At 41.2% G+C, this 24,948-nt stretch overlaps 1 protein-coding gene across 2 annotated transcripts in view; it reads right to left on the reverse strand.

The window, feature by feature from the left end:
* The window catches only part of PAWR (pro-apoptotic WT1 regulator), a 130,129-nt gene that overhangs the window by 48,787 nt on the left and 56,394 nt on the right, over positions 1 to 24,948 (reverse strand). For both annotated transcript variants that reach the window (XM_075932346.2, XM_075932341.2), the window contains exon 3: positions 3,621 to 3,749. In XM_075932346.2, the coding sequence (XP_075788461.2) occupies positions 3,621 to 3,749 (129 nt within the window). The remainder of the gene's footprint in view (positions 1 to 3,620; positions 3,750 to 24,948) is intronic.

Here is a 24,948-nt window from a genome sequence, read left to right on the forward strand (position 1 = left end):
CTGGGATGTCAGAGGGGTTTTGCTCATGAGGCTTCAGGCTGGCCAGGCAAGCAGCTGAAGTGCTCTGTGGGACTGGCTTGTGGCCTATTTGGGAAGGGCCGCCAGTCAGGGGCTATAGAGAGCCCCGAGTTTGAGCAAGTCGCCCAGAGCGGGTGCCCTCAGCTGTGCCCAGACCTGTCCTGGTCCTTCACACAAGGTAGGAACAATCCCAACTAAATCAACCCAGCCAGGGCTTTGTCAAGCCAATACTTAATGGTTTTGTTATTGGCACTGAAATGCATTTCTGGAACAAAAACTATCTAAATTTAAACCACCAATGTTTTAAAGCACATTTTATTGAACACAGATGATGAAAACATGTTACTTTAAAAAGAGAAAATGAAAGTTTGTCTTCAGTAGTTTAACGTACTCTGACAAATGTTACAATACTGTATTCACATCAAGCTTTCCAACAGATTAAACTCTCTCAATGGTTACTTAGATAACTTAATTACATATTCATTTTCTTCTGACAAATCAGATGGTGTGATTTCTCTGAAACTACAGGTCACATTTAAATATGAAAAGTGCATGTGATACTTGTGAACTGACACTTGTGCTAACTGAGTAACTGATAGAGTAGGTAGTCATCCATTAATTTATATGGATCAGTATTAGAGATAGAAAGATTCATAGATATTTGCTGTCAAGAGAACTAGTCAGACCCAGGAATTCTAAGCTCTCATCTAGACCTTGAGGGATATTCTAGTGGTCATAGATCCTTCCTGTCCATTTCCCCACCAGCTTGATTTTTCTTTTATTATTAATCAAAATCCTGTTTCTTTCCCCAGTGCTGGTCCTAGTTTGATTCTCCTCATTTAGCTAGTCTCGATGTCAACTCCTCAGTCTCTTTAACCAGCTATTACTAGTTAGCTCTAACCACAATCTCATTATATTACTTGCCCAGCCAGTAATCCAATTCTCCACTATCCCAGCTGCTCACCAGATCCATTTTCCCTCCACTATATCTCCTTTCCCCCAGTTCACTGGTTCCCAGTCTCAATCTCTTTGGCCAACTAGATCTTGTCCACCCCTTAGTTTCTCATCTGATGCCTCTCTCATGCTCTCTTTTAACCAGATTTTAAATTTCCACCATCTTAGCCCCTCTTCGCCTTGTCCTGGGCCCCTCCCCAGCTGAGTTCTAAACTAGAAACCTAATATTCCATTATTATAGTTCGAGTTATTTCTACAAAAGAGCAACAGCGCCTCAATGTTCTAAATATGCAGGTGCTGGATAGGATCTAAGGCTGGAGGCGGGGCAGAACAACAATGCTGAAACACTTTGTATAGTGGGAGTACTGAAAGTGGATGCGTTCTGTGTGTGTCATCATTACTGCTTCAAGCCATTGGGGTGCAGCAGCACTCCTCTCACCCTTAGTTCCAGCATCTCTGCAGCAGAAACGTGGCTTGGAGTGAGGTGAGCACAAGGAGGCACAGAATCTGAAGAAGTATGTGCTGAGGAGCCAGAAAACTACTGCTGGGCTTACAAACCAGCTTGCTAGCTTCCTCAATTAATCATACACAGAAAGAAATGTAACAAGCAGCCTAGTGGACTTGTTAAGTGATCAAAAATAAGCAGGTCCAGTTGTAGGGCTTTACTCCTGACATCTCCAGATAATTAAGAGGATTCCTTTCAAACGGAATGATCTTAGTAAGCAGGATGACCAGGTAATGGCTATGCAGAATGTTGTGTTGATTCTAGAAGCTGCAGCGATACTCACAGCAGGCAGTACCACCCACTGTGCCAGTGCAATCACATACATGTCAATTGTAAGTACACTGACCAAAAAAAAAAAGATGAAAATCTAGTGCATTCTAAGATCACCAAGGGAACTCTATACTGGGAAAAAGCTTTGGCTGTTCTGATGAAGCACAAACACACATCTTTGAAGGTAACAAGACACAGCCGTGGGTAGAGGTAGAAAGCTATCTTGTATGTCCTTCTTTGCCTCAAGCATCATTAAACAACTGGCATAAATGCTATGGAGGCTGCAGTCAGTTGCAGTTTATCTTTAAGCTTTCAGAAGCTGTGGGCAAATGGGAAGGTCTCTCAGGATTTCAGAATGCCTGTTCCTGTGCAATACTTAGGGGGGATATGATAGAGGTCTATAAAATCATGAGTGGTGTGGAGAGGGCTGATAAAGAAAAGTTATTTATTAGTTCCTATAATAGAAGAACTAGAGGACACCAAATGAAATTAATGGGTAGCAGGTTTAAAACTAATAAAAGGAAGTTCTTCTTCACACAGCGTGTAGTCAACCTGTGGAACTCCTTGCCAGAGGAGGCTATGAAGGCTAGGACTATAATAGAGTTTAAAGAGAAGCTGGATAAATTCATGGAGGTTAGGTCCATAAAAGGCTATTAGCCAGGGGATAAAATGATGTCCCTGGCCTCTGTTTGTCAGAGGCTGGAGAGGGATGGCAGGAGACAAATCGCTTGATCATTGTCTTCGGTCCACCCTCTCTGGGGCACCTGGTGCTGGCCACTGTCAGTAGACAGGATACTGGGCTAGATGGACCTTTGGTCTGACCCAGTACGGCCGTTCTTATATTACTTAATCACCCCAAAAGTATGTACTATTATACATCAAGTCTATTCTGAGGTGCTATGCCGAGTGAGTCAATTCTTCATCATAGCACCTGGGCATCACCGCACCTCTGGATGTTTAGGAGTCAGGAAACTTTGGGGTCTAGCACATCAAATTTATACTGAAGTAAGCAACACAGATAGCATCAACCAAAAGGTGGAATGTTTAATTGCGTCAATTGACTCTTCTTCATTTGATGCTTACCATGTAATAATATGCATGAGACCTTCAAAATGTGTGCAATGGAAGGAGAATTTTACAGGTTATAAGCTTTCCTCCAGAAAAGGGATAACTAACTGAGACACTGTGAAATGGGTATGATGAACAAGTGATAACTTTCTCAGAGATGCCATTGTTGCTGCAGCAACATCCGAGATCCATACAGGAACCTCCCAGGAAGCCCCTCCACATTCAGAAGTAGAAATGAACTATTAATTGGGGCACTAGATTATTGGCTACTGTTTCCAATTACAATAGTTCCTAAGGGCCCCCATAGTACTATAAACCATAAAACATTGAAAAGACAATGAGCACAACTGCAATAAAAGGAACATGCTCTTCACAGAGCCTCTAGCTCCAGAGTTTTAAAGATATGGAAAACTCCTTCCCCTCAGTTTGTATTAGTAGCACAACTCAAGAGCAAGGATCTGTAAATTTGGTATTAACTTGGTTAATTACACTTACATTTGGTTAATCTCATGTTTCTGACTTCTGTTTCAACTTCAACCCAGGCTGTAAAATATTCTGTAAGTGCAAACAAATTATCAAAAATCTAGTGCCTCAATTATCAGTTTGTTTCTACTTCTGTAGATGGATGGGTTTTCCTAGGGATTCCTGCATGGATCTCAGATGTTGCTGCAGCAATAATGGCATCTCCAAGAAAAGTATCCCTAGTTCATCAGACCTGTTTCACAAGGTCTCAGGGAAACTTATAACCTGTCTGGAATTAACAAATGAATTAAATTTTAAATTGGACAAAATTTTAAGTTCTCACCTGTATAAGATATGAGCCACCTGGGTCTACATTCACAGATTCATTCTGCACTGTATTCTGTAGTGTAATAGCATCTTCCCTCTTTCGCTCCTTCTGTCCTGTTTCATCATCGTCATACTCATCTAGACTCTAAAAATAAAATATTCAGGTGTAAATATTCAGGTGTGTGTAAAAAAAAAAAGCTATTTCATGTTTGTGAATTGTACACAACAAAAACTGAAGCAATCTATGAAGTTTATATGTCAATATTAATAAATACTTTCAAAGGTTAGTTCAAGATTTATGTATTTTGATTAAATTAACACCGCATTTTGATTCTATATTGGTCAAGCTAAAACAGTTTAAATATAGGGATCAAATTTGGGAAACTGAGTACATACTTTATCTTTACTATTTAAAAAAAAAAAAAATGTTAATTCCGTTCCTCCCCCAAAATTCCCAATTATCTTGAGCAACCTTTGTAGGCCTATATAAGATAGGGATGTCAGTGGTTAACCAGTAAGAATCACCAGTTACTGGCGCCCTGGCTGAGCTGGAGCAGTTTCATGCCTAACGCAGCTGTGCAGAGGCTGCCCCTTTGGGAGCAGGGGGAAATCGCCTAGTCGACTACGCGTTAACATCCTTCATCTAAATTACCACTAATGAGAGTTTTTCTTCTTATAGTAAATGCTACAGGACCAGAGCATTAAAACTTGAAGACCCAGCATTATTCTAATAATTCATTCTGATGAAACACATGACTAAACAAAATAAACCAAAATAACTGAAACTAAAAGGAGAAAGGAATTAATCTTTAGTTCTTACAAACCTGGACTTCAACTAAAGGAATTGTTAAACTGAAACAAGATTTCTCAAATGAAGTGAAGATTAGTGTCACAGTGGATGTATAATATTTTACTTGAAAAATAACACAGATTAAAACTCAATGCAGATTAGGCCCCCCACATTTCAAATAATTCAAATAATAAAGGAAAACCCTTTATTTCAAATTTCAAAAGTTGAATTTAGAGATTAGAGTGAGGAAATGTCTCGATCTATCCTGCAATAAATCTTAAAATTATTTAAAAAACAAAAACAAGCAGAAGGTAATATTATTTCAAACAAACTATATAGGAATTAACATTTTAAAAATGTTATCTGAATTTACAGGAGTATTTTTAATAAAGACTCTAGGGAGACAAGTTGCTATTTCAATCAGGAAAAAACCTCATCTACTTCAACTTCATCTTAAATGCATTTATAATTTAGGTTTTGTAGCAATCATAGTGAGATGAAACTCCCCATCACCACCAAATATCACTAGCTCTTCACTGAAAAAGGTTTTTGTCAACTTGCTACTGAGAATTGGATTGAAAAATACTCTTAAAAGTTTTGGATATCAACATCTCATTCTTGATTGGTATGGAATTCTCATCTTCAAAATTTTAGAGAAAAATATTTTAAGTTACTAGCACACTGATTGAGCAGTACATCTCTTCCACCCCCATCACCACTCCTATGAGTTCAGAGGACACACAATAGCAACAATAAATCAACGTTGTCAACGGGAATTACACTCAAATACTCTAAATGCGATTGCAACTGAACTGTGTAGCGTCACAGACTCAGTCCCTGACAAGAGAGCAGCTGTGTAAGCTTGACACTGGAATTTCTACTTTGAGCGGGGACTTCCCTCCCCTGCAATTAACAGGGCAGAACCCATAGACCAGCATATGCTAAGGCAATTGCAAGATGAGCAGAGCCACAAAATACCATGGTGACCTATAATTGCTTATAAACACACTAAAAGAAGTTTGCTGAGATCCACCTGTGAAAAGGATCATCTACTCCTCATGGTTCCTTAATCCAATAAAGCTTGGTCCTTGGCTGACAAGAATTGTTGTCTCTGCAATCGACAACTTTCAAAAGTTCTTACAGTATGGTCCATACTCAAAAATACACTAGCTGAAAACCATAATAGCATGCTGGCATAAATGTAACATTTAGAATTATTTTCAAAAGTATTTATGAAGAGCTATTCTTAGCTTTTCATTCTAGTGACCTTGGTCCTAAGTTTTGGAAGTAAAATATTGTGTTATTTACTGACAAAGTAGTAGATTTAATTAACAAGGTATTAGTGAAATATACAAAAATCTCATCACAGGCTGTTTTAATGGTCAGACTCTCTTACTGATGTAATTATTTCTAGACCATTAGGACATTTCAGTCAACTGGAGTGTTGTTTTGCCTTGCATTCCATTCTACTCTGAAATAGTTTGCTTTGCTTCTTAAACTGGTTTCACATCATTAAGCACAACAAACACAAAAAGTCATCTCTCTGTCAGCAGTATCAGAGTGCTGAACTCATAACCACTGAGGTGTAATGCTGATGAAAAACTTTTCTTTTTTAATTTTGCTGCTCAATGTGAGGCATTTCAGATCTCTAAAAAATGTGTTTTCCATTCAAATCACTAGTGTTTGGCTACAGCTGATATTCAATGTGACATTTGAACATCTGATCTTAATACAAACCATCCACAGAAATTCCTTAGGTTTTCTAGCATTTCAATAAATATCTGATATTGTAATATAAACAGTTTTTCTATAAACCTCTACTGTGGAATATAAAAGTAAAATATTTTCAAGTGAATTAGAATGAAGAAAACAGCCATAACAATATTCCTGCACTCTCAACCTACTACCAGTTTGCAGCTGAATTTGATTTACTAAAATAAAAATTAAATTAATCTAAACTGTACACAAACACTTTAGCAGAAACACCATTTGCTGTTAAGAAAAAAACATAATCCCTAATTGTTATTCAGTCGCTTCCACTAAAGGAAGAAGAGTCTCTTAACCACACCAGCTGACACACAACATCAAATTTGAACACATGGAATTGCAGAGTTCAAGCATCACTGTTTCTTATTTTGAAGCGTTTTCCACTTCCCAGTCATGAATACTATCACATATATATTTTAAGAATGCATCTGTCTGTTCAAGAACTCCTCCTAAACGGTCAAAGCTAGGACCACCAAATTTGGTATGCACCTTCCTCTTATCCTAGCTTAAAGCACGGTCAGGGTTTGGTTGTGCCAAACGGTTGTGAGACGATCTTCCATAATATCGAAATTTAGGGGCCATAGGACAGTGATACTGCAGAGTGACCACTGGGAGTAGCCGCAACACCAGGAGAATGGCCAGCTGAGCAGGCTTCTCTGCCCCAAACAATGCTGGAGAGCCCCACACACAACAGGTCCCCCCCCCCCCCCCGGAGCTACACCTGAGTCCGGGAAACACAGCCAAACCAGGAGAAGCCCCACCAAAGGGAAGCCAGGGCTGGGAACCGCATCCTACCTGCCCCTCCCCCTCCCACCCAGAAGAAAAACCCATCCACCCAGAGGCTCAGCTCAGGACCAGCTGCAGGGTGGGGAAGAGGGGTAAGAGGAGATCAGGGGACAGCATCCAGACCCGCAGCTGGAGGGTGGGTGGGAAGGCAGCTGGAGGGCAGACCTGCAGAGCCAGCTGCAGTCAGGAGGCCAGCCTCTGGAGCTCTGCTGGCCCCTCCCCTGCAGGAGCTGGAAGGTGGGGAGAGAAGCTGCAGGCTAAGGCTGGTCTGTAGAGTCCACCCTCCTCCCCAGACAAGCTGAAGGCTAGACAGAAGGGTTGCTGGAGGCACGGGGGAGGGACCTGCTTAGGAGAGGGCAGCCTGGAGGCCTGCCCCATCCTGGGCTAGCTGGAGGCCAGAAGTGGGTCTGCTGGTGGCCTCCCCACTCCTAGAGATTCCCTCTGCCCTCAAGAGACTGGAGTCCATTGCTGGCCCCCACAGCCTCGGCTCCTGAGGATGAGCTGCTGGTCAAGGAGTTCAGCTCTGGCTCCCTGGGAGGGGCCATCAAGGGAGCAGAGCCACCCTCCCTGCTACGGTCAGCCCTGGTATGCTCCCCTGTGACCTCCCAGCCTTGAGCCTCGCACTTCCTTCCCCGTCCTGAGGACCCCCCCACACACACACACCCCACCCCAAGCTCCTGCGCTCCCCAAACCTTCCAAGCCCACTGCCCTCACCCTCAACTCCTACCCTGAGCCCCCTACCTCCTACTGTAACTTCAGCACCCACCCACCACCTCCTGTCCTCGCTCCCCACACACTCAAATTCTTGCTGACTTCCGCATCCCCCATCCTTTATCTTGAGCCTCCCACATCCCAGACCCTATGCCCTGAGCCCCCCATCCCTCCCAACCTCTTCCCCAACTCTTCCTTCCATGTCCCGCACATCTACAAGCACTCCCTTCCACGAGCCCCTCCCCAGCCAACACAATCATTTAAATAAAGCACGTACATTTTCTTTTAATTCCCACCTGCTCCCCCCCCCCCAAAAAAATCCTCAACCATTACTATAGCTAAGGACCCGAGAAATAAAAATTAATTTCTTATTTAGGAGGCAAAACTTATCTGATTGTATAGATCTGGTTAGAGGAAAGCATTCAGTCAAACACGTTTTTAATCTAGTAAAAGTACAACGTATCAACAGCAACTTAAAATAATTTTTAGGTAGCAGGGTTCATTAGTGTTGACAATTAAGCAGGTAACTTCAGAAATGGGAGAGACAGAACAGTTTTTTTCCTAAGATTCCTTTTTACCATGAAAAAATCAGCCCAAGCACTTGGCTACAACAGGATCCACTTTGGGAGTAACCAACATCTTGTTTCCTCATCTGATAATTTATAAAGCTTAGAAATTTTGCTGCAAGTGTGAAAGTAACACCTTACAAATCGCTCCTTCAGAAAAAGTCACCATTTTTCTTAGTAGTCAGCTGCTGAGCTGTCTGCTCTTGCACATCACAAACCAGGTTTAGGTGTGACAGCATGTTCAACTTCAGTCATAAGGCTTCATCTTCCTCTTTCAAGAGTCATGCGCACCTATGAAACTTAAAAACAAAAACAAACAAAAAACCCACCTCATACACTATTTGGGTATCGAGAACATTTTCCCCAAGAAAACCTTCCAAGGTAGTGGTGCCCTGGCAATTCCTGAAATATTTAGCTAAACCTGTAGCAATTGCTTTGCATTGTTAAAGAATTCTTCATATAGAGAGAACCCAACAGCTTTCCAGAATCAGCTAATCTACGCGCATCACAACCAATGAACAGAGACATCTCAGGTGTGAAATGTTCCAGGTGTTTAATAGAAAACATCAACGCTATGGAAAATGCTCAAATGCTGTCTATTTAGAAGCTTTACAAGACCTTTAATACGTTGATCAATACTCAAGTACCTGCTTAACAGGTATAGTCACCTATGAGATACATGACAAATATTTGGGACTGAGGACCTTTTGTACTCCATGTATCTTTAAGTGCTTTCCATATAATATAGATTAAATACTAACAAGCTGTGAATACAAAAGACAGGACTATGCAGCACTTTAAAGACTAACAAGATGGATTATTAGGTGATGCAATCAAAAAAAGTGAACATATAAAATAGACAAATCAGATTTCAGAACAGAGGAGGGATGAGGGAGGAGGTTAATGTCTATGAGATAATGATATTAGAGGTGATAATTGGAGAAGGTATCTTTGTAATATAAGATAATTAACATCTTTGTTAAGGCCCATTAGCAAAGTGTCAAATTTAAGCATGAATGACAGTTTAGAGGCTTCTCTTTGAAGTCTTGTGTTAAAATCTCTCTGAAGCAGGATGCAGGTAATCAGATCGTTGAGACAGTGCCCATTCTGGTTGAAATGGCAAGAAACTTTTTTCTTTGTGATCCTGTCTAATATCTGTTTTGTGTGCATTGATTCTTTGGCGAAGTGTCTGAGAAGTCTGTCCAATATACATAGCAGACGGACACTGTTGGCACATGATGGCATAAATTATATTTCTGGATGAGCAGGAATATGTGTTCTTGATCTTCTAACTGAAATGGTTAGATCCAATGATGTGCCAGCAGCGTGAATATGTGGACAAAGCTGGCAACCGGGTTTGTTGCAAGGGAAAGTTCCAGGGTTGGTATTAGTGTGGTATGTCCTGTGGCTGTTGGTAAGAATCATCCTGAGGTTAGGTGGTTGTCTATAGAAGACTATGTGTCTGTCTCCCAGAGCTTCTCGGCATGTAATATCCTGTTCCAGTATAGGCTGTAGTTTATTGATAATGTGTTGGACGGGTTTAAGTTGGGGGGCTATAGGTGATGACAAATGGTGTTCTATTGTTGGTTTTCTTGGGTCTGTTTTAAAGTAGTGGCTTCTGGGTATTTGTCTGGCTCTTTCAATTTGTTTTTTTATTTCTCCGAGTGGATAATTGAGGTTTATAAATGCTTGGTAGAGATCCTGAAGTTTCTGGTCTGTCCGTGGGATTAGAGCAGATGAGGTTATATCGAAGGGCTTGGCTATAGACGATGGATTGTATGGTGTGTTCTGGATGGGAGCTGGAGGCATGTAGGTAACTGTATGAGTCAGCGGGTTTTCTGTAGAGAGTGGTGTCTAATATTCCATTGTGGATTTGTACTGTGATGTCCAGGAAATGGATCTCTTGTGTAGAATGGTCCAGGCTGAGATTGATGATGGGGTGTAGGTTATAAAAGTCTCTGTGGAGTGCATCCAGTGTTTCTTGGCCATGGGTCCAGATCATAAAGATGTCATCGATGTAGCATAAGTAGAGACGGGGTAAAAGGGGACGGGATCTGAGGAAACATTGTTCTAAGTCAGCCAGGGTTGTGCTTTTAATCCTTGAGGGGGCCATTTAGGGATCTGGGGCAAATCTGTCAGGGATAGTACCTGGTCTTGCTGTGATGGTAGAAGAGTGGACTCGATGACCTCTCAAGGTCCCTTCCAGTCCTAGTATTCTATGAAATTATTTTCTTTTGGTGCTTTCTTCAGGAAATTGAAATAGTGGATGTCCTGGATGTTTTACTATAACATCTTAGATTTTTAATTCCTAGTCATATTTAATAGGCTGTGATTATTCTTCTTCCCTGTCACCGAGTTGTGTAGAGTTTGGCAGTTACTCCTTTTGTTCATATCTTCTCAATTCATCTTCAAAAACAGACATTATCTATATCTATATCATAGCACCTAACAGCCCAAGTCCTGGATTAGAACTCCAATGTACAGTGCCTAACAGAAACAGAACAAAGATGATCCATACGATAAATAATTTATGTCCACATGGTGCTGCAGTGCAAAGTGGAAAAGTGTGAATTGTGTCGAGATTTAACTGCCCTGTGCAGTCCTACTGGTGATACTAAAAAGGGACCTAATGCATGATAACATACTAGCCCACGAAAGCTCATCATCTAATAAACCATCTTGTTAGTCTTTAAAGTGCTACATTGTCCTGCATTTTGCTTCATTTGAAATAGGACTACATCAATGAAAATTAGGTACTCAGCGGCGGATTTAGGGCAGGGCAAGCAGGGAGGCTGTCCCAGGCCCCACGCTTCCCGAGGCCCCGCGCATGCTCAGTGTCAAAGGAGAGGCCCCGCAAAATTTCGCTGCCCGGGACCCCACGGTGCTGCCCTGGTCCCCGCAGCACTCTCATCCGCCCCTGTAGGTACCCTTTAGTTTTCAGCAGTAGGTCTACATGTGGCAGAACAGAAAACACTAGTGTGCTTTACAATTCACATCTCTCTAGTTCACTTTGCAGTGTACACCAGCCCTATTTACAGGACTGGATTGCAATGAGTCTAGGACAGAAGTGCAGGAGAGGAACTCCAGACAGTCATTATAAATAGCACATTTACTGACCTTAGAAATTAAATAAAGAAGTGAGATGTGGCAGTAGTTAGAGAGGCAAGTGAGAATTCTAGGGTTGGAGGGTTAGATGGAAAAGAACAGATTACACTTGTATTGTAGGGTCAAGAACCATGGTAGAGTAAAAGGCTAGAGCAGGGCTGGGCAAAATACAGTCCAGGGGGCCAGATCCAGCCTGCGGGGACCCACGGACACATGCAACTGCCACAATTTAAAACACAGTCCCTGCTGCTCTCCAAGGAGGAGAAGGCTTTGTGTGATCTCACAGCACCAGCCCAATCCTCAGCTCCAATTGGCCAGAAACAATTAGCCAAGAAGAAATGACTTCAGTCACACACTCAACTGCTATTGGCTGGAAACAGCCAGCCAATTGGAGCTTAGAGATTGGTCTATGAGACCGCGGCCCTTTACCACCTTCCAAAATCTTGGAGTGGCCCCCCCCACCAAAGATTATTGCCCACCCCTGGGCTAGAGGATAGATGGGAGGACATAAGATGGGGGTCACTGGAGCAAGGAGGACAGCAAAGGAGAAAATTCTGCCTTCCTTGTTACAGATGCAAACTCAAGAGAGAGGGTAGGTCATGTCATCTTCTCTTCGAAGAAGTCTTGTGGGGAGAGAGAAGTGAAGGCAGAAGTGGGGAGGATGTGAAGAGTGAAAAGGTGATAAAGCAGATAAAATTAGATTAAATTAAATTGAAGAAGCCAAACTGTTTAGTTAGCAAAACTGTGGGGAAAGAGAATTAACTTATAAGAGAAAGGCAGCTTTGTCACAGGATTTCTGCCAAACAAACACTTAGCAACGCACGCAGGGTAGTGGAGGAAGCAGATATACAAGGATGTGCTAGAGATAGGGGCTAGCAGGATGGACCTTGTAATGGGAGAAAGCGCCAAAAGAACATGGGGAACAGAAGCATGGAGAGAACCAACTACATCAATGGAAGAAAGGGCTGCAAGCAGACAATCAGTCATCCGTGCTGATGAACTGAAAGACATAGAAAGACCATGTGAGAGAGAAAGAGGGCAGTGATTGATGACTAATGAAAGACACCAGGTGATGATTGGATAAAGGAAAAAAAATAACCAGCAACAGAAAGAGTATGAGGAAGAGTACTGCTTGGAAAAACAAGGCTGTCCGAACAAAACTTTTGGATTGGAGAGCTGAACCACGGTTGTAGGTCAAATAAATAAGTGAGAAAATGTGAACTTAGGAGTTGCACCAAAATTTGAGTCACTGAGGAGGAATATGGGAAACTGGGAAGAGAGGACAGGAAAGCAGAGAATCAAAAGAAGGAAGGGCTTGTGGTGCACTGAAAGGGAGAAGGACACAAGAAAGATAGAAAGTATGGCAATAGTCCATTGTGGCTTAACCAAGAGATATTCAATTATCTGAAACTCGATAAAAATTGGCTAGTTGATCATATTAAAAAGGATGACTATAAAAAAAAATATGTAAGGCCACAGCACTTACTGAGATTAAATTAGCTAGAAACATACAAGGATAACAAGAAAACATTCTATAAATAGTTTAGAAGCAAGAATAAGAAAGGACAATGTAGACCTATTATGCAATGGGGGACACAATAATAGCAAATGTGGAAATGATAGGAGTGTTTTGTTTCAGTTTTTATCAACAAAATTAGTGAAGTGGTTGGACATCTAACAGTGAATGCCATTGAAAATGAGGTTGGACTGGAAGCTAAAATAGAGAAAGAACAAGTTAAAAATTACTTGGACAAGTTAGATTCCTTAAAGTTATAAAGGTCTGACTAAATACATCCTAGAAGGCTCAAGACACCAATCGAGGACATATCTGAGCCATAACCTTTGAAAAGGAAGACTAGAGATATTCTAGGGGACTGAAAAATGGCAAATATAGTGCTCATCCACAAAAGGAAATAAGGACAATCCAGGGAATTACAGGTTAGTCATCTTAACTTCGTTACCTGGAAACAGAATGGAGCAAATACTTAAAAATCAAGCAATTTGTAAATGCCTCAAAAATAATAAGGGAATAAGTAACAGTCAGCATGGATTTGTTCTTAACAAAATGTGTCAAATCTACCTGACAGATTTCTTTGTACGGAACAAGCTTTATAGATGAGGCAAGAAGTGGCAGATGTGGTGTATCTTGATTTTTAGTAAGGCTTTTAATGCTGTCTTGCATGACTCTCTCAAACGAACAAGGGAAATACAACTTAGATGGCACTACTGTAAGTAGTGCATAAAAATTTGTTGGAAAACATTCCCATGAAGTAATTAGCAGGGCCTCTCAGTCGATCTTGAAGGTCATAGAGCTCAGTTCTGTGTCCAATATCTTCACCAATATTTAGATAATAGCATAGATAATACCCTTACAAAGTTTGGTACTGATTGCAAATGCTTTCAAGGTTAGGACTAAAATTCAAAGTGTTCTGGACAAAACTTCAGACCATTTTTCCAGAAAACAGGATGAAATTCAATAAAGCCAAATGCAAAGTACTCCATTTAGGGAAGAACAACCCATACAAAATAGGAAATGACTGCCTAGGGCAGAGTACTGCAGAAAGAGATCTGGGAGGTCATAACAGATCACAAGCTAACTATAAGACAACAGCGTAACAGTTGCAAAAGAAGCCAACATCATTTTGGGATGTATTAGCAGGACTGCTGTATTCAAAACACAAGGGCTACGTCTACATTGCGCGCACTCATTTGCATACTTAATGAGCCGCCATTTTTTGCAAGAAGGAGCAGTCTATACTCCTGCGACAGTCTACATTGCTCCTTCTTGCGTAAAAACCCCCTCTCACACAAGAGCCATTCTGCCACTTATTTTCAGGCAGAAAGGCTCTTGCACAATAGAGGGCTTTGCAAAAATGGCATCTCATTTGCATACGTTCTTGCACAAGACAGCACAATGCAGATGTAGCCAAAAAGTAATTTTTCTGCTCTATTCTACAATGATATGGTCTCAAATGGACTTCTGCCTGCAGTTCTGGTAGCCACATTTCAGGAAGAGTATAGACAAATTGGAAAAAAAAGTCCAGAGAAGAGCAACAAAAATGACTAAAGATCTAGAAAACATGACCTTTCAGAAAAAAAGATGACAGGGAACATGTTAACAGCTTCAATTGGAGTAGTGTGTCCAGTTCTGGGCATCACATTTCAAGAAAGATGGAGATATTGGAGAGAGTCCAGAGAAGAGCAATAAAATGATTAAAGGTCTAGAAAATAAGACCTATGAGGTAAGGCTGAAGAAATTGGGCTTGTCTGGTTTAGAAAAGAGAAGACCAAGAGGGGACATGATAGAGGTTTTCAGGTATCTAAAAGAGAATTACAGGGAGGAGGGTGGGAATTGTTCTCCTTGGCCTCTGATGATAGGACAAGAAGCAATGAGCTTAAACTGCAGCGAGGGATGTTTAGGCTGGACATCAGGAAAAACTTCCTGTCGGGGTGGTCAAACACTGGAATAGATTACCTAGGGAGGTTGTGGAATCTCCATCTCTGGAGATATTTAAGAGCAGGTTAGACAGACATCTATCAGGAATGATATAGATTATAGACTGTGCTTGGTTCTGCCATGAGGACAGGGGACTGGACTTGATGATCAGTCGAGGTCCCATCCAGTTCTAGTATTCTATGAATCTATGATTCTTCAAGTATATAAAAGGTTATTACAAGGAGGAGGAAGAAAATATATTCTCCTTAATGTCTGAAGATTGCTTCTTGTGCTATGGGCTTAAGTTACAGCAAGGGCAGTTATGAAATTTTTTTCTAATGTCCAACCTAACTGCCAGGGTGTTTAAGAACTGAAATAAATTGGCCAAGGACATTGTGGAATCTCCATAATTGGGGATCTCCATAATTGGGGATTCTCAAGAGAACGTTAGATAAACATGTCAGTCAGGGATGGTCTAATATAACTCAGTCCTGCCATGTGTACTGGAGACTGGACTAATGACCTCTCAAGGTCCTTCCATACCTATGATTCTATAGTGAGAGCTGGCATGCATTGTGTGATTTGCTATGTCGGGGGTGGAGGGAAAATCCTTTTGATATTCTTGCTTGACTCTGAGTGCACTCAGAGAATGGAGTGGCTTATTGTCTTTTTCAATTTGTTCAAGGAGTGATGCACTTTTGTTATTTAAGGACTTAATGTGTCAGGCTATCCAAAGTTTTAACTGTAAAATATTGAAAGTCCTCTGCATCCAATATTTAGTGGTCTAAATATTAGATTGGGGCGGGGGAAGGGAACGGCTGCCATTTTAGGTCAACAGTTTCTCTACAGTTTGTGTACTGTTTTCAGGTCAGAAACTTGGTAATATTTCAGCTTTGTCCTAATAAATATTGGTAATAATTTAATGATGAAGCAAAGAATCAATTACATATCGTTTCCTATCCATAGAATAGGGATAATGATACTAGTCTCCACTGCAAAGTACTTTAAGATGTATTGACGAAAAGCACAACATAAGAGCTAGATATTATATATTGAAAGTATGGTCTTTACATGCATTTGCCATATTGGGGTTTGTTCTATATTTTATTGGCCAGGGCTCCACTGATATGGGTCATCTTTATCTGCTTCTCCTATTACATATAAAGGAGGTTCTGAGATTAAGCCATTCACTAAGTCTGAGGAGAAGAGGAAGAAATGAATACAAGATGTTCATCCAAGAGATAAATTAAACTCCAATTCCCATATGGTGCAAATTAAACTGCTATTCAGGGACAGATGACCGTTCTGCAGGGCCCCGGGCAGCATAATTCCGCGGGGCCTCCCCCTTTGCCATGGCGCATGCGCAGTGACGCCATGCGCATGCACAGCGGCACCACGGCGCATGCATGGGGCTTTCTGAAGCGCGGGGCCCGGGGCGGCTGCCCCGTTCGCCCTGCCCTATATTCGCCCCTGCTGCTATTAATACAACTTTATTCTGTGATAAATTCTCTTAGCAGCCAGTGACAGCCCAGGAAGATTACTGGCAGAGTATATGGTTCAGGTAAAGACAATTTGGAGTTCTTGTTACAACTGCTCTATAATAAATCCATTTGGAGGAGGTAAGGGAGGAGTCTGGATGAAAATTCTGCTACTAGTATTATTAACATGTGCTTTTAATTTCTCATACTACAGGCTAAACCCTATAATAATGTCACTTGGAAAAGAGAAGGCTGAGTGAGCATGAGGGTAAAAAAGGAATGTTTTCACAGGCGCAGTTAGTAAATACCATTGGCTCTAGCAGACATTTTGCCTTAAATGGAAACTAACACTGATTTAGCTAAAAGAAACTTCTGCTACAATAGAGGTGACAGGCTAGCTATAACTCGTGGTTGTACCTGCTCTAAAACTCATAAAAGCAGTAGGATGTTTGATCACATATATTGCCTTTAAAGTGTATTTCATTCTACACTACTTTAGAAACGCTTCATTTTTCCTCCCATTTTATGTTTGGCTTTTGCATAATTTTGGCTGAGAAAAAAAGAACCAAAAAAAGTGTTCTATACAAATGTAAGAATTATATACAAATGTAAGAATTATAAAAACTGAAGTAAAAATAGAACTAGCTCACAACTAGGATAGCTCTTATAAGGCCTTAGACAGTTTAAGGATGAGAGAACAGCTTCAGATAAAAAAAATAAATAAATAAAAAAAAATCAGAGCTGAAGCTTCACTCAAAAGTGGAACTAAGTTCATTTGCAGATTTTTTTAAAGGGTCTCAATTTTTATCTTTTACTTTTGATACACCTCTGCAATTACTCATTTTATCCAAGTAACACCAGAGTTTTCTCTTCAGCCTCCATATCCCACCCAGATTTCCAGTCCAATTTTACAAACATAAATATACTTGTAGCTCAAAATAGGACTCAAAACACCCCAACAGCATCAGAGCTGATCCTACTTTAGAGGGTGCCTCTGAAATGAACATTTCTAGACCTTACTGTCACTCCACATTAACCATATATGCATGAAAAGGACCAAGTCTGTCTGTCTGGATTAAAGATTTACGAATGCAGGATGAGGGTCATTATCTCAAACCTTCAGGGCATGTAAAACACAGAACATTTCCCTAAAAACTCTCATGGTTGCAGTTTTCCATTTCCACTCATTCTTTGTCATCAATGCTAGCAATGATAAAACAACATTAGTTTAGGATGGATTCTGCAGCTGCCAGAATTTTCTGTTATCACTTTGTCTAACGCTGCTCAGAGAAGACAGACACACACTCATTCATCTTACCTATCCATTTTGGTAATTAAAGCATTATCACCTTGTACAAGCAATCAGCCACTACAAAACACTTCCCATGGAGCTGACCTAGCGGTGACAGTGGTCGGAAACTTTTAGGAAGAAAAATCTGTTGTAGGTATGAACACAGACTGCAGCACTCCCCCTAACATTTGGGGGGGGGGGGGGGAGAGATTAGACTTTTTATTTCTATTTCAGATAAATTTTCTGCTGTGTTAAGTTTACAAACCCACTTTGATTTCCTTAGCACAGCTATGCTCTAGGTAGACTTCCACCACATTGTTCAAACAGCAATTAAATATCCTCTTAAGGCTGTTGACAGGTCTATACTATAGTGACACAACTATGATGATGCAGCTGTGCCACTGTAGTAGTGAAGCCACACAATCTGCACTGAATTCCAGAATACACACCTTTGATGATGTATATACTATCTCGCATGAGTGCAAACTTTGAGTATTACTCATAAGAGAGAGAAGGACAAGATAAGATAATATAAGGAAGAAAGGACAGACTGCAGAAAAAAAAATCACTGACTAAGCTATTTATGGCCTAATTAATATTAGTCTGATCAAAATTTTATTATATAACTCAGTATCAATATTACTTATTTTTAGTAGCTAAAGTTTACACTGTGGGGGTGTTTGGCCTTCAATCTTGGCTATGACTGCATAAATGCATGCAGGTTCAGACTTTAAATTAAATACCAAAATGTGTTTGCAAAGAATGCACATTTTGAAGCAAGTCTTTTCAATCACTATGATACCATGCATACCTATGAGGATTTACATTTGAGTAAAAGCAAAACCTGAGTTTTGGGCAATGGTTGGATTTAAACATAAAATGTTACATTTTTAAATTCTTTAAATATTCTACCCTTTCTGCTGATCATTACCAGATGAGGACAACAATTCTGTTAAAGTTGTCCTTGCACAGTGTATGAGATTTTTTAAAAACAAATATGCACAATTAATATGCTGTATTTCTAAAGTATACCTAGCTTAATATTCCATTTATTTAATAAATTCGGATTCCAGAGTAGGAATTTTGTTTCAATTGAGTCATTGAAAACTACTACATTTGAATAGTTACGCTTTAAATTTTAATATTTAAAATCAAGGTTGTATACTGGGATTCTTCAAGAAGAATTCCTAAAAGGTTTTCAATTTTGTTGTTGCTGGGATTTGTTTAAAGGCTCTCTCCTGATTACCAATACCCATCCTTAAAACTATAAAAGTCAGTGGTAATAATTATTATTTGTAGATACTTCATATGGAATTTGGCTCCTTGAAGAACAGATTAACTGAAATCTTGCATCTCCAAAATGAAATATTTTTACAAGGAACACGAATACTTTTTCCTCCACTGAGAACAGACTTGTTCCTGAAAAGCTATCTAGGCAAAGGAAGAACTTATTTCTGGGGTTGAGAGGACATGAATGAGGTTGTTTCCCATATCAATGTTAAGACAAATAACTAATCAATAAAAATCATCAGAATGATTGGTATCCCCTGGAAAAGAACCGAACAAAAAAGAATGAAGGTCAAATAGACTAAGCATGAATGCCAACACTATGTAGAATAGTGATAGAAATGTAGCCGTGTTAGTCCTGTATTTTGCTTCAGCTACACCAGACTATGTAGCACTTTAAAGACTAACAAAATGGTTTATTAGATGATGAGCTTTCGTGGGCCAGACCCACTTCCTCAGATCAAATAGTGGAAGAAAATAGTCACAACCATATATACCAAAGGATACAATTAAAAAAGAACACATGAAAAGGACAAATCAAATTCCAGAACAGAAGGGGGATGCAGGGGGGGGAGGAGAAGGTAAATGTCTGTGAGCTAATGATATCAGAGGTGATAATTGGGGAAGCTATCTTAGTAATGGGTAAGATAACTAGACTCTTTGTTGAGACCCCCACGCAAAGTGTTGAATTTTAGTATTAACAACAGTTCAGAGGATTCCCTTTCAAGTGCAGTTTTAAAAGGCTTTTGAAGCAGGATGCAGGTAATTAAGTCGTTGAGGCAATGTCCTTTCTGGTTGAAATGGCAAGAAACTGTTTTTTCTTTGTGATCCTGTCTAATATCTGTTTTGTGGGCATTGATCCTTTGGCGAAGTGTCTGAGAGGTTTGTCCAATGTACATAGCAGACAGACACTTTCGGTACAATAGCATAAATTATATTTCTGGATGCGCAGGAATAGGAGTTCTTGATATTATAACTCACTTGGGGTGTGTCTACACTACCCCGCTAGTTCGAACTAGCGGGGTAATGTAGGCATACCGCACTTGCAAATGAAGTCCGGGATTTGAATTTCCTGGGCTTCATTTGCATAAGCGGGGAGCCACCATTTTTAAAACCCTACTGGTTCGAACGGGCTTCACGGGGCACGAACTAGGTAGTTCGAACTAGGCTTCCTAGTTCGAACTACCGTTACTCCTCGTGAAATCAGAGAAGGTAATCAGGTGGGATCAGAGGAGAGAGGTTTGTAAAATGTGGTGTTGGAGAGTTGTCTGGTTGCCTCCTGGTTATAGTTGGCCTTATTCATAATGACCACAGCACCCCCTTTGTCAGCTGGTTTGATTATAATGTCCAGGTTTGATTCAATCCTAACCATTAAACATCTACGAGTCATTTTAGTTTCCTGAGATTTGGAAGTATGCAAGGAGATCTGGGATAGGACAAATCTGAGAAGAAAAAAAAAAAAAAAAAAAGACTGAACTCTATGAAGTAAGCTTCCCTGAGATCCAATATAACTTTGGCTCTATCCTAGATATTTGTTAACAGTTTGGCAAAGGGAACCATTACAGATTGGGAAATGAGTTTTATTATTCCTGTTCCTCTGGCTGGCTTTTTTCCAAGATGTTGACATAGAATAATTAAAGCCATTTCTGTAAAGCTTATTCTGTTGACATGCCAAAAAATGAGCTCTTCATTAGTTTCTCGTTTATTTAGCTATTAACTTTTCTACATTCTAAGCTAGAGCTTAACTTAGTACAGGCAGTCCCCGGGTTACGTACAAGATAGGGACTGTAGGTTTGTTCTTAAGTTGAATCTGTATGTAAGTCGGAACTGGCATCAGCCGCTGCTGAAACTGATCAGTTTCAACAGCCGCTGAATCTGGACACCAGTTCCACTTACATACAGATTCAAGGTAAGAACACCAGGCGTCCCCAAGTCAGCTGCTGCTGAAACTGATCAGCAGCTGATTCCAGGAAGCCCAGGGCAGAGCAACTCTGCCTTGGGCTTCCTGTAGTCAGCCGCTGGTCAGTTTCAGCAGCGGCTGGCTTTGGGACGCCTGGGGCAGAGCAGCTCGGGTGCTGCTGGCTTGGTCCAGTAGCGTGGCCGCTCCTCGGAGCTACTGGACCAACCCAGCAGCACCCCCAGCTGCTCTGCCCCAGGCATCCTGACTCAGCCACTGCTGAAACTGATCAGCAGCTGAATCAGGACGCCTGGGGCAGAGCAGCTGGGGTGCTGCCGGATTGGTCCAGTAGCGCCAAGGAGTGGTGCTGCGGGACCAACCGGAAGTGCCCCACCTGCTCTACCACAGGCCCCCGGCTTTGCTCCACGTCTCCCTGGTCTGCTGGGGGGGCACTAGCTGTCTCCCCCCTCCCCCACTAGCTGCCCCCTCCCCCCCAAGCAGACCAGAGAGACGTGGAGCAAAGCTGCGGAGGACCCGGGCCGAAACGTGGTGCTTCCAGATCAGCGCCGCGGTCCGGCCCGGGTCCTCCGTGGCTTTGCTCAGCGTCTCCCTGGTCTGCAGATCAGAGAGACGCTGAACAAAGCGGCGGAGCACCCGGGGCTGGACCCGCGCCGCTTCCAGCTGATCTGGAAGCGGCCGCGGGTCCAGCCCCCGGTGCTCCGCCGCTTTGCTCCCGTCTCCCTGGTCTGCTGGCTCCGCCAGCAGACCAGGGAGACGGGGAGCAGCTTTTCTCGCCCCAGAGAAGGCGGGCGGCGGGACCAGGCGTCCCGCTGCTCTAGTTCTCCGGGGCGAGAAATCCCCGTTCGTAACTGCGGATCCGACATAAGTCGGATCCGCGTAACTCGGGGACTGCCTGTACTTCCTAATGCCCTTCCTTGTGTAGAACTTTGAAGCAGAGACAGATTTGCCTGAATGCTTTGGGCATTAACCCAGACCGGTCTTCAGAGAACAATGGAATCAATAGACCTGGAAGAAACAACTAACCAGAAGCAGCATCTGCCATGAAGGCGGCTGCAAGACAGGTTTCCTAACTGTGCAGCAGAAAAGCTGCTCATGTCAAAGGATCATATGTTAAAAAAAATCATGGCCTTAACAAGGAAGTTGATATCTATCCCTCACTGGAACGAAGGCAACTTCAGGGTTTCACGTAAGTGAATCCTTTATCTAGTTATAGGTCTGCTGTATATAAAAAATAGCCATGTATGAAGGGGAGGGAACACAAATATACCAAATCCCTCATTAAAACTATATAGTAAAAATAGGTTAATTTATATATATTCTCCCTCCCAACCAAGCTCCTTCCCCCAGTGATGTAAGGAGGCATTTGATTTCTGACAAGGATAAGAGAGCAAGCGTGCTCTGGTATGTGCATACTTGAAAGCACAACTTGAAGCATGAGCCATCTACAATTAGGAGGTCACTGGGTCTTTTCCTACTCACTGTCACATGGCACCGGAAGAGATTTTTTTTAAACTACACCCTCCTCAACCATCTATTTCAAACTTCATGCATACTACAACTTCATGAAATGCGGACACTGAACACTGTAGTGTGTACATTACCTGAACACATTAAATGTTAATTGAATGATCAAGTGAACCTGACCTGTCGAGATACTGTAATGTACAATATACACAAGTACATCTTTCACTCCTCCTGACCCTCCAACTTCTAATTTTAGCAGACACACACCATCCCACATTCAAGAATGAAACAAATCATGTCCAAGTCAAATTAATCAAAAGATAAAGTGATTACGCAAGAATGAATCCAGTGGTGAGAATTCAGTAAAATGGCATAAGAGTTGCCTAACCAAGTTTATTTTTCATTTCAATACACGTACCGATACAGATATGACTACTATGCTTAGGTCGCTCTATGATTCAACACAAGACACCATAGGCCAATTTGTAGGGCTCACTCCAAAAAATGATTTGCCCTCTTCTCCAAAATTACAGGTAATGTATTAGGAGTCTGGCATGTGCTACTCAAGTATGTCTTTTTAAGAAATGTTGCTAATTTATTAAGCAACGAGTAGTCCTGTGGCACCTTAGCGACTATTGTTAGTCTCTAAAGTGCCACGATACTACTTGTTTTTAAAGTAACATGCCTCTAAAACTTAGTTTTAGGTAAGTGATATGGTATTAGTTTGTTAACCTGCTTCTCCCGTGAAAAACCATGTCAAGGACCACGAACTCTGATCTCCCTCATGAGTTTTGGTGCCAGCAGGGAGCTCCTACCCTGAACAAGCTCCCGCTGCTAGTCCTGACCAGGTATGAAGAAGGACAATACTTCATCTTCCCCTGCAGAGATCATTCCTGGGGCAGTGGGAATGATCCTCCGGGAATCTCTCCCGGCCTCAGGAAGCTCCATAACTGCAACTGTTACTTTATGTTCAGTTTTCCTGATAGATTCCTGCCTGGGCCAGAGGCTAATAGCTGAACATTGCCTCTTTGCATGAGGAGGTAACTCCCTACCCCACACAGCCTGCAACCTTCACTTCAGCACTGTTGCTGGTGGCAGTGCTCACTTTAGAGCAGAGTGCCTGACCAGCAGTCTTCCTTTCTGGCAAGCCATTTCTGAAAGCAGTGCTCTGATAGCAGCACAGCAGAAGGGTAGCAATCCTAGAACCTTCCTCTACCCCCCCCCCCCCCCATCTCACTCTCACACATACACACCCATCGTCGTCATCTTCTGGGTCAGAACACCCACGGTAATACTGTGTAATTTCATATGTTTATATCTGAAAATGTGAAACTGACTAGTTTTTAAAACACTGGCTTGAAATTGATAGAAAGTGCCCTATTATACTCTCTGTCCCCAATTATACCCAATAATCAGAACTTGCATTGAGGCTCCAACTCAATGAGGAACTTTAGTCTACATCTAACTTAAGCAGGTATAGTCTTACTGACTTCAGTGGAAATACTTCAAGAGCTTAATGGAGGTACCTCCTTAACAGCCTCACTAAAAATCAGAACCTAAATGAAGACATCATTAATTTTTGTCTTGAAGTCATAATGATTTGCTCCAGAAAGCTAGTAAAGATTCTCTCGTGAATCATGGCAGTTTCCGGGTTAAAAACACAAAAGAAGTTTTTAATTGACCCCTAATTTTAGTTTTAGATCTTGCTTGGTTCTCAAAATCAACTGCATGTAAAGAATTTCAAATACCATGCCACTATAGCTTTACTTCCCTCCAAATCCTCCACGAGTACTACTCTGGGAGAAGGAGAGAAGAGTATTTTACTAAACAAAGTTAAAATGATATGCCAATTTGTGTGTTCTAATGGCAGGTTGCATCTAAGGTACGCAATACCAGCTGTTATGAAAAATGTAGGAGACCTTCACTATCCAAGTGATTCCTTTTGCCTTATTTTTGGACATCTATTTGATGTTAGCATACAACGTAGAAAATGAATGACTAAGATGAATTCTTTTTACCTCTGATTACTATAAAAATGTTTATTTTCCATTTAGATTTAAGCATACCAAATGCTAGAACAAACAGGACCTTCTGATCAGTTGCTTCTCCACTCAGCTTTTATCAAAACACCCACATTTCCCCAACACTCCACAAAGACACATTTTGATGGAAAAACAGTAAGTTTAAAAATATACTACTGTTCATACAGACTACTGACCAGTTCCTTCTGGTACTGCAAAATGTGTCTTGTTGACAAAACAGTACAAACTCAGCATGACTGGGCTGAAAAAGGACTACGCCTTAGTGCTATCTTCAACACCAATATTCTCTAAAATGGAGAGATTATCTAAAGCAACTATAATTTATAGCTCCCTAATAAAGAATGCAAGCTCAAGCATTGGAGCACAGAACTGTTATCAAAGATGGAAAAGAAGGCTTTCAGAATTCATTAATGAAATGAACCTAATCTACTTGAAATAAAAAGCTTCTTTAAAATGGTGGGTCAATCTGTTTGCTTTATTAAAATGAAAACTAAATATCAAACAAAAAACAGGTGTTTGCATAGAAGCAGCTAGTATCACATATGAAGGACAATTATTTCAAAAGTTTTCCACCAAGAAACATTAAGAAATATATAGTCATCAGATTAAAATTTGTTTGTATTAGTTTTATAGCCTTTAACAAGACTAACTGCCAACTTTAAAGCAAAAGGCAAAAAGAACCAAATGCTCACATGGTTTTGTT

This window comes from Pelodiscus sinensis, chromosome 1 (assembly GCF_052426305.1).
Source record: "Pelodiscus sinensis isolate ZL-2025 chromosome 1, ASM5242630v1, whole genome shotgun sequence".
NCBI classification, from domain to species: domain Eukaryota; kingdom Metazoa; phylum Chordata; order Testudines; family Trionychidae; genus Pelodiscus; species Pelodiscus sinensis.